Source organism: Cataglyphis hispanica, chromosome 1 (genome assembly GCF_021464435.1).
Source record: "Cataglyphis hispanica isolate Lineage 1 chromosome 1, ULB_Chis1_1.0, whole genome shotgun sequence".
Lineage (NCBI taxonomy): Eukaryota > Metazoa > Arthropoda > Insecta > Hymenoptera > Formicidae > Cataglyphis > Cataglyphis hispanica.
This window is the reverse complement of record NC_065954.1, coordinates 14,834,701-14,851,785: the sequence shown is the minus strand read 5'-3', so window position 1 is coordinate 14,851,785 and position 17,085 is coordinate 14,834,701. Positions and strand designations below refer to the sequence as shown.

General features: G+C 35.6%; 1 protein-coding gene across 2 annotated transcripts in view; it reads left to right on the top strand.

The window, feature by feature from the left end:
- LOC126848607 (CCR4-NOT transcription complex subunit 6-like) overlaps positions 1-17,085 on the top strand; it is a 482,736-nt gene that overhangs the window by 445,722 nt on the left and 19,929 nt on the right. For both annotated transcript variants that reach the window (XM_050589613.1, XM_050589622.1), the window contains exon 4: positions 10,993-11,061. In XM_050589613.1, coding sequence (XP_050445570.1) covers positions 10,993-11,061 — 69 coding nt within the window. The remainder of the gene's footprint in view (positions 1-10,992; positions 11,062-17,085) is intronic.

Below are 17,085 nucleotides of genomic sequence, written 5' to 3'. Positions count from 1 at the left end.
TTTATTTTTTACTATAATTTATTTGTGTTATTAAATATTCATTAAATTATTATTATTATATATAATAATATTGTTTATTACATTTATATTTGATATATATATATATATATATATATATATATATATATATATATATACATATATTTCAGATATAAATATAATTTAAAAAATTATTTAAAAATATTACACATATATATTACATATCTTTAAATTAAATAAAAAGATTGTATCGTTTATATTATACAAAAGACCGCGGTGTTTATGAGTTATCATTGTCGCACCATCACAATATCCACGTGCGCGTTACGATGTCTGACGTCACGCGAAAATAGGCTTTTAAATTCCGCGTGCCGCCCTTTCGGCCTTGAGGTGCTGCGCCCATGGCATTAGTATGCAGCCGCCGTGTATAACACGAACTCGGCGTATACGACGAGGGTTCCTTCCTCTACATCGTAGAGCTCGAGCATTATTCTGAAATATGACGCCAAATGCCATTCGCCTCCGGTTACATTTGTAGCTCGCTCGCTCCGGCGTCAGCCGAGTTACGATTTCGTATAAGCGAGACGCGAGATGTATGCAATCTCTTCTTTCTACGAGAGGACTTAAATAAATCACTAAAGAAAAAGGACAAAGCATTACAGAACACAATTGTTCGTCTTTTGTAGTTTCAATTTTTTTATTTTCGAATGCTACGAAATTTTAGATTGAAAATGCATATTTTTATTAATTTATCATTTTATTCATTATTACAATTATTCACTATATATACATAGGGTGGGCCCAAATTTTTCGGCCAGACTTTGAGATTTTATAGACAATTTAATTCTGAACAAAAAGTTTCCTATAAACATGGGTCGAAAAATGCATTCTTGAAAAGTTAGTAAAAAAATATATATATTATAAAATCTATATTTAATATCAGCAATAAAATGTTCGGTAAAATCTTATAATTGAAATTATAACAATTTTATATTTTATTTTTTTTTTTGCGTCATAACTAAAAGATATCCATGAACTCTATTCGTGAGTCTAGGACTATGACTTCATTCCTTTTCCCGGATTACGGTCGAGGACCAAGGGGGTCGCCGGAAGACTTATCTTCACTGCGTGCTCGTGATAGTCCGAGATATAACCGCGAATGAATTCGTAATATCGGGGGACTTAGTGGGCATCCCGTCAGATCGCTGTTTAAAGTACGGCGCGCGCGCTCGGATTAAGCCGACACTGAAAAGGCTAACCTCGGTTTAACGAAGATGGTAACGTTGGCAAATTTCACTTTTTTGTCCCGTACGCGAGAGATTAGCATAGTATCTTAGACTGCTTACATTAACCGTAGACCGAATTAAAAAATTGAAATATACATTTCGCTGCGATTGCGAAATCATATGACTCGGCGTGAATTTTCGTTTTTAAAATGGTTGTATGATTAAATAAAAGAACATAGTAAATAATAAATATAAATTTTTTGTTTGATAATTAACAGTAAGCAAGTGTAAAATAAAAATTCATTATTTTTGCAACAACATGATAATTTCGCCGAGAAAATATTTATTACGGAAGAAAAGATGGTTTCGCGCGCCTTTACGAATTAGTAAGAGCGTCTCAAGTGCATTTTTATTATTATATTTATTTTAAACATCGATGATAAAACCGCCATTGATCGAAGATTCATCTCGCGAGCGAGCGTTCTCAGATCACGGGGGAATTAACGGCATACTTGGAATAGCTGAGTTTACACCTGTGTGCAGTTACTCCCGCGGATTCGATACGCCGGCTTAGTGCAACTTAACGAGAATTACTGCTGAGGCTTATTTACCAGTTCTCAGCTAATAGCAGTAGATACAGAGAATATTTCTCTCATAAGATAAAGCCCATTTCGTAATGAAGGCTCGATATCGAGATGTTGAAGTGTTGAATGAAAATGCGTTGCTAATATTCAGTTAAGGATTTGTCATGAATTGTGATATTTGTTTTTATGGCAGATATGTGTGCATGTTCGTATATATATATATATATATATACACAATATGAAATACAAAAAATCATATTTACACTGGAAATTTATCAATTAGCAAAAATTAGTAATGAAGTAATTAAATTAGTAATTAAATATTGTAATTGTATCAGATATTATATTTAGAATTGACAAAGAAACAAAAGAGCAATATCAAAATAATTATCTTTTTTGTAGGAAAAAAAAGATATACATATATATTATCAAAATATGTGAAAGTACAGGATTGCTTCTTGAACAACATTCCAACCAAAGTTTGCGAAATAGGCTTTTGAAATATCTGGTCCCGACGAAGGAGTTCGTCTGGCGACATAAAGAAATCGTTCAATCGAATCGACGATCGCCGAATCGCCGAGTAGTCCGTGTCCGGTTCACGTTTTCCGTTTGATTTCCGATTATTATCCTTCTGAAACACGCCCTTTTTCCGAGAATCAATTCTAAAGCTCGTTTCTAACGATGAGTGGAGTAATTTACTGCAGCCGAAAATGATCTAAAACGGTTTCATCGCTTTAGATATTATATCATAAAGCAGAGTGAGAAAAATAGTTTTTTGCACCGGAAATTTAAATGCCGTTATAAATCTTATTATGCATTATATCTAGATATAAATCTAAGAATAAAAAAGATAATAAAGTATGAATGGAACACTAGATATTGTTTGAAATGGCTCGTCGATTATGATATTGTAATGTCTTCAGTCGAGTTCTTTCTCTTCTCACAAATTTACATTTTTACATTTTAGATTTTCAAATTGTCCACTCATAAGATTACATACGAAAAAGTTGCAAATTGCGCATTATTGCGATTTCGCTGCGTCGAATTTAAATGTTCGCCTATAACCTCCATCAGCGTGCGCTACCAGCGGCACGTATTCGATCGGATCAAAGAAGGATAAAGGGGAAGGGAGATCGATGAAAAAGCACGTCTATATAACCGGAAAGAGTACTCTTCCCTATCCTGGATTTTCAGATAATAAGGTGCTCCGGTATGCCGCGTGGCACGTTCTGAAAATGGATCGACCCTTTCGAGAGTAATCTCATAAATACGGAGCTTCACACACGCCTTCGTACCGAGTATTTGATACAAAAAGTAAAGAGAGCGTAACAGGGGAAGAGGGAATAAATAAACGAAGAATAGTGATGCTCGGAACTATTTGTCTGTTACTTCTCAAAATCCTGGCAAATGTGACTTACGTCGAAAGCCAAAACTGTGAGATTCAATATTGATGTATCCTATCTATGTACGGTGTATCTTTAAACTGATCGCTTGATGAAGGATAATGTATATGTAAAGTATGAAGGCGGAAAACGCCAGTGACATCGTTTTCACTCGACGGGAGCCTCTTTGCCACCTTCCCCGAGAGTTAAAGAGAAAAAAAAAAATGAAGCGAACGATACAGCGCACATTTTTCATGCTTCTCACGATCAATCCGTTCCATCGAAGCCTTCCATTATCGCTATTAATTATTATCGCCTCAAAAAAGAGTATTAAAAGACGTTGCAGTTATAATTACGATAGAAGCTTTGAAGAGAAGTATTGCAAAAATTTGCTTCATAGAGAGATATAGTTTTATGGAATTTTATTAATCATTATTATATCATTGTTGTAAGTTCTATTTTTACTATATTTTAATTCTTGATTTTAATTTGGGGTGTAATTGTTTTTATTCCCGGTACCGCAAAAAATAAAAATTTTTATTTTTTAAAATATCACAATATGAAATAATATAAATGAAATTTACGATTATGTTCTCATATTTTTACCGATTGTTAATATATAAAAACAAAATGACATACATTTTTCGATCATTTGGAAAGTTTGAAACATTTAAATGCAAAATGTAAAGATTTTTATTGGTAATATAAATATTACATTTACATATAAAATTTTTCATTTATTTACAATTCATATTTCTTGCCGATTGTGACGATTCACGAAGTAAAATCGATTAAGAAAAGAAAAAGCGGAAAAAGTATTCGCTCACTTTAAAAGTAAGTAGTAACTTAGTTTATTCCGGCGGGAGGAAAAACCGTTTTATCCTTAATCGAAAACTTTTCTGCTTAGCCGCTAACCGGCAATAAGTTGGCTGATTATTGTTTGCACCTTGATTGAGAAAAGAAAGAAGCTTCGTTATCCTGATATCGCGGATCGTGATAACAAAAAACTTTGAAACTATATTATATCTATATATCGATTACAACAATTCTGAACGAAGAGACATGTGATACTTTAAAGTATCACGTGACAGTTCTGCGAAGTGTTAAAAGCCATAATATATGTTTTAATGGACTATTTAAATTTTTTTTTATTGTGAAAGGCTACAAAAATAAATAAAACTTGGATGAATTCAACGAGGAGACGAGGTTGAGAAACACTGAATTAAAATATTTCCGTCACACTTTTATAACATATTTTGATCGTAAAAAATTTTTTATTTCGAGAAAAAAAGAAAATAAAATCTCGAAAAATTAAAAGAAAATTGTCATGTGTAAAAAGAGAAAGAGCCGTTGCACACAAGAGTACGATGCACACAAGAGTACGGTGCAACAAATGCGAACGTTCGGCTCTCGCGTCCGGTATTTAATCCGCTATTCGATAACAATTCAGCGCGTTTTATCGAGGCCGCCGGGGTAACTCTTATCGCGATTTGTCAGGGGTCGTTTGTAACACGAGCGAGAGACACATCCGTACCGCGAGAGAACGCTTCCGTCTGTCTATTTATCGCAAACGGGAATATATTCCATTCCTAGCCACTGCTCCGATGTCCGCCGAGTGCGTGCCACATATTATTGTCGAGCCAGTAATTACCGTCGGCAAAAAGCAAACCCGTATTTTAATCGACAAGCAATTAAAGTTTATTGGCCTACACGCGATATAATTTATCGTACCGAGGTCTTCCGTGCTCGCGTTTATATTAATTCTGATATTTCACAGAGCCGTAACTAGAATTGTAACCAGCTCGCGCATTTTCGCCCGAGATACAAACGTAGCAAAATTTCTTTCTTTCGAAGATATATTAGCAACACACAGTGTGAACACACACGCATTTATATATTATACATATGTAAAAATACCATATAATAGTGCAGTAAAAATAATATATCACATACAATTAACAATATAAATATTACGCAAAAGTTTAGAAGTTTTATAATTTTTTTTTTTTCATAAAATATTTTAATTTTATTTAAAAAAATTACAATTTTTTTAATTTTATAGAAAGAGTTCTTTGGTAAAATTTAATAATTTTGTAATAAAGAAAAGTCTGCTCGATAAAAGTCATATTTATAAATTAACTTCTTTTTCTCTAAAAATAAATAATTAAAAAATTATTATAAAATAGGAAGATCATAAAAATATAAGTAATTGGAAAATTATTAATTATATGAAAACTGACAAATATTGTCTTTAAATTTCTTCATAGATGTCAATTTCACTACGATTATAATCGCGCTACTGATCGTAACAACAATTTTCACCGATACAGAGCCATTCGTTTCCTTCGCAGCAACGATGCGAACCCTTTAATAAGGTAGACAGCGCGTAATTACGTGCGATCAGCATACCGCGAAATTGTCAGTGCAGTCAGATGGGAATTAAGCACGGACATATCGCAGGATGCACACGTCGATAGCTTCCTCTCATTGATTCATATTCGTGAGTCCTTACTTTGTATAGACTTCAAGAAAGATGTGTTCCGATCATTTTCTCCCCCTGACTCGGCGAAAGATATTTATGCGCGGTAATTATACGTAGAAATAACATCGCGATCGAGTCATTCACTGCGATTAAAATATCTAATTGAATTTATGATTAACGAACGCTGTCAATTTGTTATAATCGATTATGGCTGAAGAGACCACCGCGAAACTATTAAAGTAGAATACTTCGATATACATCCGATATTAAAATGTTTTCCATATTTTTTTATCACTTGATAAAAAGATTGTTAACGTTGGATTTTCTTCAAAATTGATGATTTCCTCACTGATGATTTTTCAGTTACAATTGAAAACCGAGAGAATTTTGCAAATTAGATTCCAATAATGTAAATAGATCATAAAGTCAACTCTCATTTAATTTAAGATCTGTGTACAATTTAGGTTAAATAAAAATATCGATTTTCTCTGCGTTGAATTATTAAGACTTCGATTCTTTCGTGCCGGATAATAAATCCTGTCGTAATTACATTAATTTTTTCTCGTAGCTCGGTCGAACCATGTCAAATTAATTAATATCGTAATCGAGGAAACCTAAATTTCAGTGACAGCGATTATTTCGTTAAGAAAATTATAATTCTGATAATACAAAGAAAGAAAGAATGAAATATAATAGCGTGCAAATTTACCTCTCCCTCTTATCTCTGCCGACTTTTCTTTATTTTCACTCTGATTATACAATTTTACAGACTTGATAAAAAGCGTCATGATGAAGCAATTTCTAGATTAAAGACACACGAGGCCGTGACCTGCTTTGCAGGCTATTAAGGAGATTCTAATATATGAAAGTACATTTTAGGAGAGTGACTAGAGAGAGAGAGAGAGAGAGAGAGAAGAAAATTAAAAATGGATTTTAAATAAAATTAAAATCTACTTTATTAAAATAAGCTTTTTCTCGCAAGAATAAATGTCAAAGTAATGAATCTTTGTTCAATTCTTATTCAAGTTATTTTATACACTGCTATTTCTTGAGAAAAATAAAATGAAAATTTTTTAGACAAATAGAATTTAGCAGCATTAAATGATTATATTTTATTTATTATATTAATTTATATCATGTTATATATTCGAGAAATGTAGAGAGAAAAAACTCTTACCAAGTATTATCAAATACTCGAAAAAAACAAATCAACAATAAAATTAAATAAACTTGTCACGTGTGTACGTAACTTTACTTAAATTATCTGAAATTTTCTTATTAAATCTCAAATCTAAATTAGAAATATATTAAAAATGTCTCTACTTTTATAATTTTTTTTTTTAATACATACATAATAAATACATCTGTTCGCTTTTATCATTTCAGAAACGTCACTTAATTGATACGTCAATTGACGAAAGCGAAATGTCTCAATTCGCGGGACGTTAATGATTAACATTAATAACAACGGTAATGATAATTTAAAGCGAACTAGTTGAAGAATAGTTTCCCATGGCGGAATGAAGATTCCAGGAAAACGAGCGCTCAAGCTCGTAAGAGAGAAAGAGAGTGACGAGCTCGCGATGCGCGATAAACGAGCACGAAGTGAAGAAGCTCGAACACGTTGTACCGGGAAATTACGAGGGCCGTCTCGTATGTATGTATCGGACGCGTCTCGACGGGAGATCTTAATTGGGTTTGTAAGACCTCACGGAATGCGGACGACGGACGACTCACGCGTAATTGTTTCCGCACATATATGTATACGCACGTTATAATCGCGTGTGTCGTTCACTCTCTCTTTCTTTCCTGAATGCTCGCGTGACATTCCTATGTTTCGCGAAAAGATTTGATACGATAAAGAAAGTTGACGCGTCAATCAAGAGGAGATTATAATTACTAATGTATTCTCATATCTCTCCAAGTGTATTACACTCATATGTCAACAGATATAGTATACTTGTCTTTTATCTTATCTTTTCTTAAACTGTGATGTGGACCGGCTTTAAATAGAATAAAATAGGCGCTCATCTCATAATTTATATTGTAAGCAGCTTACGATTATTGCAGCCGTCAAGAATTTATTGTGAAAATTAATATACGTATACATAATTGCATAATCTCACAATCTTTGGAGGTTGACGGCTTAACTTTAAGTATACACTCGTGTTGTAATTTATATTTTAACAGGCTTATGCTCAAATTATATGTTTAGGAGAGCAGCCGTTGAAAATCTATTGAATATTACAGTCACGGTTTCTATTTATATATATTCTATATATATATACACATTTTTAATAATTAATTAGAAAATGCGATTTTTTCGATGGATAAATTAAAAAAAATATATATCTGTATAAGACACTTAAGCTCATTTTATGTTTAGGAGTGAACACTTTGAGTTACTGTGACTCTCTTGTCTAAGCTTAGGCATTTAAATTCATTGAAGCTAGAAATACAACGTCGAATAAATTGCCGCGATGTCAACCGCGATGTAAAATACAACCCTTCGCATATCACGCACACTATTTTCTCTTTCCCTCTCTCTCTCTCTTTCTCTCTCTCTCTGTCTTTTTTCTCTATCTCTGTCTCTCTTGCTTGTCGCCTATATTATCCGTCGCGGATGCTCCCGGGGGCGCTATCTCTATCTTCTCGCCTGCGGCTCCCGAGGGAGCGAAATAGAATTCTCAGTTTCAATTCTACGACCTCTCTTCCTCCCTTCCGACATTCGTCTCCCTCTTTTCCTATCCCGGTTTCCTTCGCATCGAGATAGGCCGAGACTCGCCGAGGATCTTCGACGCTAGCGACGTATCGCCATCTCTTTCTGCTCCCGTAGGGCAGATATTTTATCGGGATTGATCGATACGCCGATACGATGATCTCTCGAGCGCCCTTATCGCCGAGCGCGAAATATTGCGCGGATAATGACAAGCTTGCCCGAAACGAGGCAACTGTGAATGGAAAATCTCGCGGGGGAAAGGAGGAAGGTACATATCCGGACGTTCTTTTTCTCCCGAGGTGTTAAACACAGTAATATCGATTCCAAAAAAAAGCGCACTTTATTATAATGAATAAAAAAAGAAATAGTCAGACATGAAATTATGAAAATATTGAAGAAACGGTAAAAAAAAAGAAGCATAAATTCTTCCTTCCTACCACAAATAGAGATCCTTGAGATCTGACTTAGTTCACAGTAATTGAAACTTAAAGGTAAACGTTTTATTGACATTTGACAACGCTCGAAAATTCCCAGCTTCCATTGATAGCTTTATAGAAGCTTTGGCGAGAATGACGGGAACGTTCGATTTGTTGTTTTTGCGCGCATTCAACGCCATCGCGCGCGAGTTATTCCCGTCCGATTAATCCCTTCGTGCCCGCGGCAGCAGCGCTGTGATTGGCACGCATGATTGTAACGCGACGTGTTACGAGCTTCGAAAAGCGTCGGATTAATCTCGATGGACGGCGCGGCGCGATTGAACTGATCATCCACGCGCACACGCGAGATAATACGGCAACTTAATGATGATAATCAGCGGAAAGTGACTGCAAATTGCGCACGCCTCGCTGCATTCGGAAAACATGTTATTACATTATTATATATGCAACACATCATGGCACATATTACATGTACTCTACATGTCCTCACACACACACACACACACACACACACACACACACACACAACACACACACACACACACACACACACACACACACACACACACACACACACACAACACACACACATATATATATATTACAGGAATCCTTCTTTTTGTCATATTTATATTCTCATGTTATTACTATGTTTATTTTTTTATTATTTATTGTATTTCTTATTCTTGTTTACCTTCTTTTCATTTTATGATCGATTTGTTTTTACTTGAAAAATACATGTATATTTACTATTGAATATTATTAACAACACGACGGCAACTGTATCGGTAGATAATTCCATTTTAATGGAAAAAAGATAGAAAGCCGCGAAAGTTATTTGCGAGCGGATTTTCGGTGAAATATCGGCGAGAGATCTCTCGCCTCTCGGGAAGATTCGTGCACGACCACCGAATAGATTGCGAAACTTCCCCCGCGCCGTAAATAACTCTCCCGTAGAGTCTTGAAACAACGAGATTATTCTTGAAACTTGGAGGATATTTCAGAGGGCATCTCGTGAATGCCGAACATGAACGTCCGACAGGTTGACCTATTTCTCTTATTATTAAACCTCGGCTTAACACGTGTCCTTTACTATTCCACGCCAAGAATCATCAGACGAGAAGAAGAGTGCGCGATAAGTATCGTAATTGCAGAAATATCGATTCAAAGACCGATAACGAAAGTAACGCCAAGTTTTACTCGCGGAAACTTTGTAGAGCATTTTTTGCACAACCACGGCACTCTTATGCTAACCGCTAAAGGCTAAGACAGGATTCTTAACCGCACGACTCAGTCAGCCGGAAGACCACAATATCACGTATCTCTTCCTCATTTGCGGTGTGTGTCGCGAAAAAATGTCGTTAAAAACTGACTCGCTGACAAAGAGGGACGACAAAATTATCGACGTCAGGGTAACACGTTCCGCTCCGAAAAACCCTCGTGGCGTTTTTTAATATTTAAATATATTATATCGTCATGTCTGGTCATTTTTAGGTAGCTACGTTCTACCGTCAGAACTTAATAACGTTTGATGAATTCGGCGCTTCTTCCGAAGTTATCTTCCATTAGTCTCGAAGATAAGTGGCCAAACGAAGCCACGAGGACACACCGCTGTATAATCTAGCTGTCACGTGCAGACGATGCGACGCGCGGCGCGTTTTCTTTCCTCGCGTTTCACGCGCGCGTACTTCTTGGCCCTATACCCTGTTAATAGCCCGGAGGGCCCGTGCAAGTGACATTTGGTTGAACGATTTAATTATCGGACCGCGCGCATGGCTTCCCGTAAGAGCGCCATTAGACGACGCAGGTGTAATGAACTAGTTTAATGAACGCGCGATCTTCCTCCTCGCTCCTGGCAATTATAATAACCGCGGTCACAGCGCGATCTTCGCTGTCTCGCTTCAGCGACGTCATCTGATTAAGGGCATCGTTGCATGATTAGACTATTCTTGGATGTAATATTACTTTATCTGAGACGTGGAGGAACATAAGTCCAAAGGTCATATTTTTGAGAAAATTTTGTAAAAACTTAGAATAAGAAATGTAAACTTTCCAGATAAATTAGATAATGAAATATGAGAATATATAAATTTATATGAAGCTGAACATTTACATAATTTAGTATTTATAAAATTTTGTGCAGAGAGAAAGTTGTTAAATCATCATTCATTTATATTTTGCAGTTACGGCAAATCATCCTCCCCAAAGACCGTGGATTCCGTTGACAAGGCCCAACAGAACGAGACCAACATGTAAGTGATGGATTTTTATTTTTACATTTTACAAAGAAAATTAATAAAATATATTCTTTGCTTACTACTGCTAATCTATTAATAAGTATGTTTATCAGATACGGGAATGAAATTCCACATGATTTTCTCACGCGCAATTTTTCACACGATGAATTAATTCCTTTATAATTACATCACGTTGCAGAACGACCTTTCCTTTTACAGAAATCTCAATAGTAGATCTAGACGCACTTACAATTAGTTTCTCCTTTGCAATCATACTATAACGCGTGATGTAAACCTTTCATTAGCGCACGAGCGTTCACGTCATCGGCACTTATTAGAATGCGCGAATCGTGCGCGCTAAATCAATGCGTAGTGTTTATTATTACAAGGTGTACACACGCGCACGTGTTACATCACTGAGAGATAACGGGCGAACGCGTGATGATCTATGGAGAAACTACGGCTGATAGTGACTAATGTACCGCTGTGACAATCGCGCACGTTGAGTCAAAATATACATATGGCGAATGCATGCATATACCCTGTAAAACAAATTGCGTTTTACGCCGCTCGGCGTAATAAATTGACGCACTAAAGGCCACCTTCTCCTTCGCGATATGAAGCTACGCCGTTACTCGGATCGTTACTTAAGCTTGACGCCGAAACGCATTTACGCCTCGCATTTATGCTTGTACTTGAAGTCATAATACACTTGCCCCGTTGAATTAGCGAGATCGTTCCCACGAGTACGTTCGAAATAAAACACTCTTTATGCGCAATAAAAAGGATTATTAATTTTATACTCTTGTCAATATCGTCAGTTCGATCATTTCTGTGAAAATGACGATAAAGGTACTTGCGTCAAATTCAAGTTTTTTTTAAATTAATCTTGATACTTTCTGTCTGAAGATTTTTCATCTGCCATAAATCCAGAATCATCAAAGATATGTGTGACGAAAATAATGGACTTTGTTTTTAAAATTATTAGTATTTTTTTTAATCTTATGTCATCTAAATCATATGCTATCTTCTAAGAAAAAAAAAAATACTTGTAATGTAACAATCAAATTTACTAAAACAGGATGTCTACTCCCTGGAAAAATATGGAAAACCTCAAATATCCTCAGAGAATTTTTCTGTACCTGAAGAAATCAAATTTTTATGAAATTTTATTAGGATTCAGGGAATTAAAAAAAAATTCTCTCTTTAATAATTTTGCTTTTATATTGTAAATAATTTGTAATCCGCCGATAAGCCAAGTTGTGAATTACGTGCTTATTATAAAATATACATGTATATCTCTCTGTTGATATTCACTGTCTAGTAACAGAATATTGAATATACAGTATATATTTTTTAATTTTTCATATTTAAAAAATCAAAATGTTATAAAAATTAAAAATTTATCTCCTCCTAAAAGCTATCAATTCTTTTCGATACATTAGCTAAATCTAGCATTGAAACTTAATTGGCTTTGTGTTTTTTTCTTTATATTAGTGAAAGGCACTAGAAAATGCGTACAATAAAAAAATATCTTATTTTAGGAAATCATATCAAAAAATCATTAAAATATTCTCTTTAGCTGGAATGAATAAAAATACCTGGAAGATCAGGAAATTCTCCGGAATTATTTTTACAAGATTTGAGTAGACATTCTGTAAAGAAAAAAAAGAAAATCAGAAAAATCAGAAAAACTCTATGCGCGTGCATCTGTGCATACGCGCTTCATCATCCCAAGTTTTCGAATGGCGATGCGCTTATTCGCGACGAGCCGCGTAAATTCGTCTTAACGTACTTCGTCTAGGCGGGATACGGGAGGGTATCTTGACCATCGGTCAACGCCGACGACGAGTCTCGCAGCCCCGTAGCGTCCGTGTTGCGTCGCGCAGCATCCCGCCGCCGACGGCTATATACCGCACCATCTGGACAGATTTATTGCGCGACACCGGCACGACGCGACGGCAGCGGTCGTAGTAGCAGGAAGGATGAAAGAGAGAGAGAGAGAGAGAGAGAAAGCGCGCGCGCACACATAACGCGGGGAGAGGTACAAACGGCTGTTCGGTCGGTGCTGCCGTCCAAAAGGAAGCCATTGTCGGCTCGCGCTGGACGCGATAAATCATTTCACTACGGTTTACGCTATTCATTATTTACGAGAGAGCCCATTATACTTACGACGGTCGTTGATTAGTTATACCGTTTGTAGACGCGTATGCAGATGCGTATGGTATATTTGTTTGGTTCTTTAGTAAGTTCGGTTTTATTACTATATAATATGTTTCATTCGATTTTTTTTTTTTTTTTTTATTTTAGAAAATTGAAATAGTGTTTTAGTTCGTTTGGCATTTTAAGAATTCATTTTTCTCATTATAATCATGTAAATGTGTCAAATAATTTGACTTGCATTCTTATACTTTTCTGTAATACGGGTAATAAGGCTTGTCCGTTTTGATTTGAGATAATTAGACGATAATCGTAATTAATACGAGTGTTGGTAATGCAATTATCATATGTAATAATTGCTTCTAGCTATCAGATTATTATATCTCGATTATATGTGGGTGTATGCAATAACTAGTGATTTGTCAATATTTAGAGACAACATTATGCTCAAACTGGCAAATAAATTAGAGTGGCTGGCTTTTATCTGAAAATACTACACTTTGTTCCAAAGGGGCCATTAAATTCTGAGTAAATTACAATCGTCTAAAATGCTTTCGCCATAATTTCTTCTAGCAAATCGCACCTATAAAGTGTATCATAAATTGCGGCAATCAACAATAGAAATGCATTTTTCGGAGAAAATAAAGATAATCTTCTCATGGAATTAAAAATTTAGAAATACACTATATGTAATCTTTTTCTGTAGGTAAAAGATACAATAACATTATTTCAATCAAAATAAAAATAGCCAAATGCTTTAAATCAGAATAAAGATTAAAGTTTTGTTTGAAAAACAACTTGTTATGAAGATGTAAAAGTGACAGTTACATTTTTTTATAATATATATAATTAATGTAAGTAGCAAACAATTATTAGACATCAATTATAATGAGATAATTAATGCAGAATAGTTATATACAAAAAAATCAATTTGATGAATGATCTTTTACTAAGTTACTAAGTATTTTTATAATTAGCTGATTACTTAAATTTTTTTGTCAAAGAGAATGTAACATGAAATTTGTAAAATGTATACCATCGTGCTTCACAACGCATACCATATATATTATTCTTCGGGAAATTCGGTATACTCGGTAAAGACGCATCGGATTAAGTAAACGGTCGGAATCTAATATTACATACCGTGCCATTTATATGAGAATATTACTCCAGGAGGAAGAGAGAAATTCACAACCTTCCCCTCCCTCTCTCTCTCTACCTTTCTGCGTGCTTTCTAGTACAATTTACCGCTGCAGGCTCGTAATTGCTCGATGCACGCCGCATTCGGAGAGTTATCGTTTTACGAATGCGGCAATTTAGGAATTACACGAATGCCCTTAAAACCGATTTCTCCGAGATCGGTGTAATTATCGCAGCGACTAGACTGTGCGGCGAACGTTACGCGCGTTCGGGATAGATCTCGTCGTCATCACCGTTATATCGCGTGGGGGACTGGCCGAGAATTATTCTCGTTTCCCGTGCACGCTTCGGAATGCGCGGAATTACATTCGGCATTATCTCCACCGTGATAGGTCGGTACATATGTATGTCTTCGTAAAATGGCACTGGACAATGCCATGCTGTCCAGGATTCGGCCAGAATGTAAACAATGATTTTAATTATCGAATAGCAATCTCAATGCGTCTTTTGTTTCAAGCGGAAAATAGATATTTATTCGATCGTGGATATTTAATTAAATGCCATATGTAGGAATTACTTTTTTTTTTTGAACTTGTTAAAAAATTCATTCGCGATAACAACTTATAATATAATTATCGTTATACGATATTATTAATTATTTTGATTCATTTCCTTTCTTTCCGCCAGTAATCTTATCGAAAGGGATTTAGATTAGAAGGACGCTTTCTAATATTCTCCCACGTGGCAAGGAGCTAACGTAATTCCGGTCCTGATAGTAGCAGCCGACAGGTTCGTGCAAATTACTTCTTGCACCTCGCGACGATCCTCACAACTATATTCATTACGATGGCCCGTACACAGTCGGGTCGGTTTCTACGGGACACGGAGCAATTACGCGCCATTATCATTCCGATGCTTGTAACTGCTCTTGCACGTGCGCGATTATGTTCTTATTAGAAATTATTATTGCCACAGCGTGCGCACGAGGTAATCATCGCCGTTGCCGCTTTTGTCGCGATTATTACCGTCATCGTCGCATCGACGCATGTGGCGTTATATGAACGAATGTATGGTGTTTATTACTGTTAGTTAATAAATGGCCAGACCGGCTATTACTTTCGCCTCGTGTGGAATCATCGCCGTTTGATTACCGCGATTATCTCGATCCACAACGATAAGCACAATAAAATAATAGCGATCAATCAGACGGAAGATTTATTTAGATTCTAGGACACAGAAGACTCCAAGACACACGCCACACCTACATATAGTCAATATCATTTTTTCTCGTTTATTAAGCTTACGTGAATAATTTAAATAGGATTTCGCAAAAAGGTTATAATATCTTTATTTTAATTAGTAAAAAAACTTTCTTTTTACTTACACTGATAAATATTGTTAATTAATAGATAAATTATTATTAATTTTGATAGATATTACTTTATTCAATATTATTTAATTTACATTATAACTCAAAACAATACGTATACGCTATACAATTTCTATTAAAATCTAAAAATATTTTTTTAAAGATGGAGAAAAAGAGAGAAGTCGTAACGTATATCGTTACGCTGCAACATAGAGCGTAAGAGTGTTGTAAAAAAAAAAATACATTTATATCTCGCAGTATTGCACAGAAATATGCGCTACTTTCGTTCGAATGTACGTTGGAGAGAGGCAAACTCCTTTTCCGTCAATTTATATCGTTACATTTCTATGACGCATACCGCGCTTATGCATTTGCAAAATCGCCAAGATCGACCGCGACATTTCGATCTGCGAATACTTCCGTGCCTGGAAACTGGGTCGGCCTCTTGAATTTCGACGGGTTGGCCAACTACTATTCGCGGTAGATTTTTACGTTGGAAATATCCCATCTCGCGCTCTGCGAACTGGAGATTCACCGTAATACCGATTTACGAGCCAACTATTTCGGCGTACAGCTGCACGAATTTGTTGCACCACAAAGTCGCTTATTTATCGCAGGTATCTTTGTGTGAAGTTAACCGGATTAGAAAATTTCTCTTTGTAAGTCAAATTTTAGAAAGGGCATATTTTGTAAATCAACAAATGTTGAAACTACGCATAGATATTCTTTGACAATTTGACTCAAAACTGTATTATATTATATTATATTCCTTATGAAAAAGATATTTCAACTGCTTAAAAATACAGGGCAATGTATGAGCAGTCTGCCAACTTTATTATTGTCCAATCTCAACTTATTTGTCGTACACACGGTATAAGCACGATCGCGCAGCACGCGAGAGAGAGAGAGAGAGAGAGAGAGAGAGCGAGCGGCGAATTCTCTGGCGTGTGTAAATTAGGTAACCTGTTCAGATCTTCTCTCTCGCGGACTGGTTTGGCGACTCTTGGGGCAGGTCGCGGCTCGGCGCGGCATCGTTGACCTCAGAGAGGATGCCTAGTGGTGAATGGACCATCGCTTACACGCTGCCATTGACTACCATCGCCACCATCTCCACTATATACTTGTTTCCGTGCACTCAAGAAAGACTAGCCTTAATATTATTTTGTCTTGTCTCAAAATTCAAAACAAGATCAAGACAAGATTTTTTTTAAATTAGTTATCAAAATAATAGCAGAAATTATATATAATATCAGAAAATTGTCAAGATTATTGATCTTGTCAAGATTATAGATTTATATATTTTAAAAAAAGCTAAAATATGTATACTTTATGAAACAATTATCTTTTTAAAAAGATAACAAATATATATG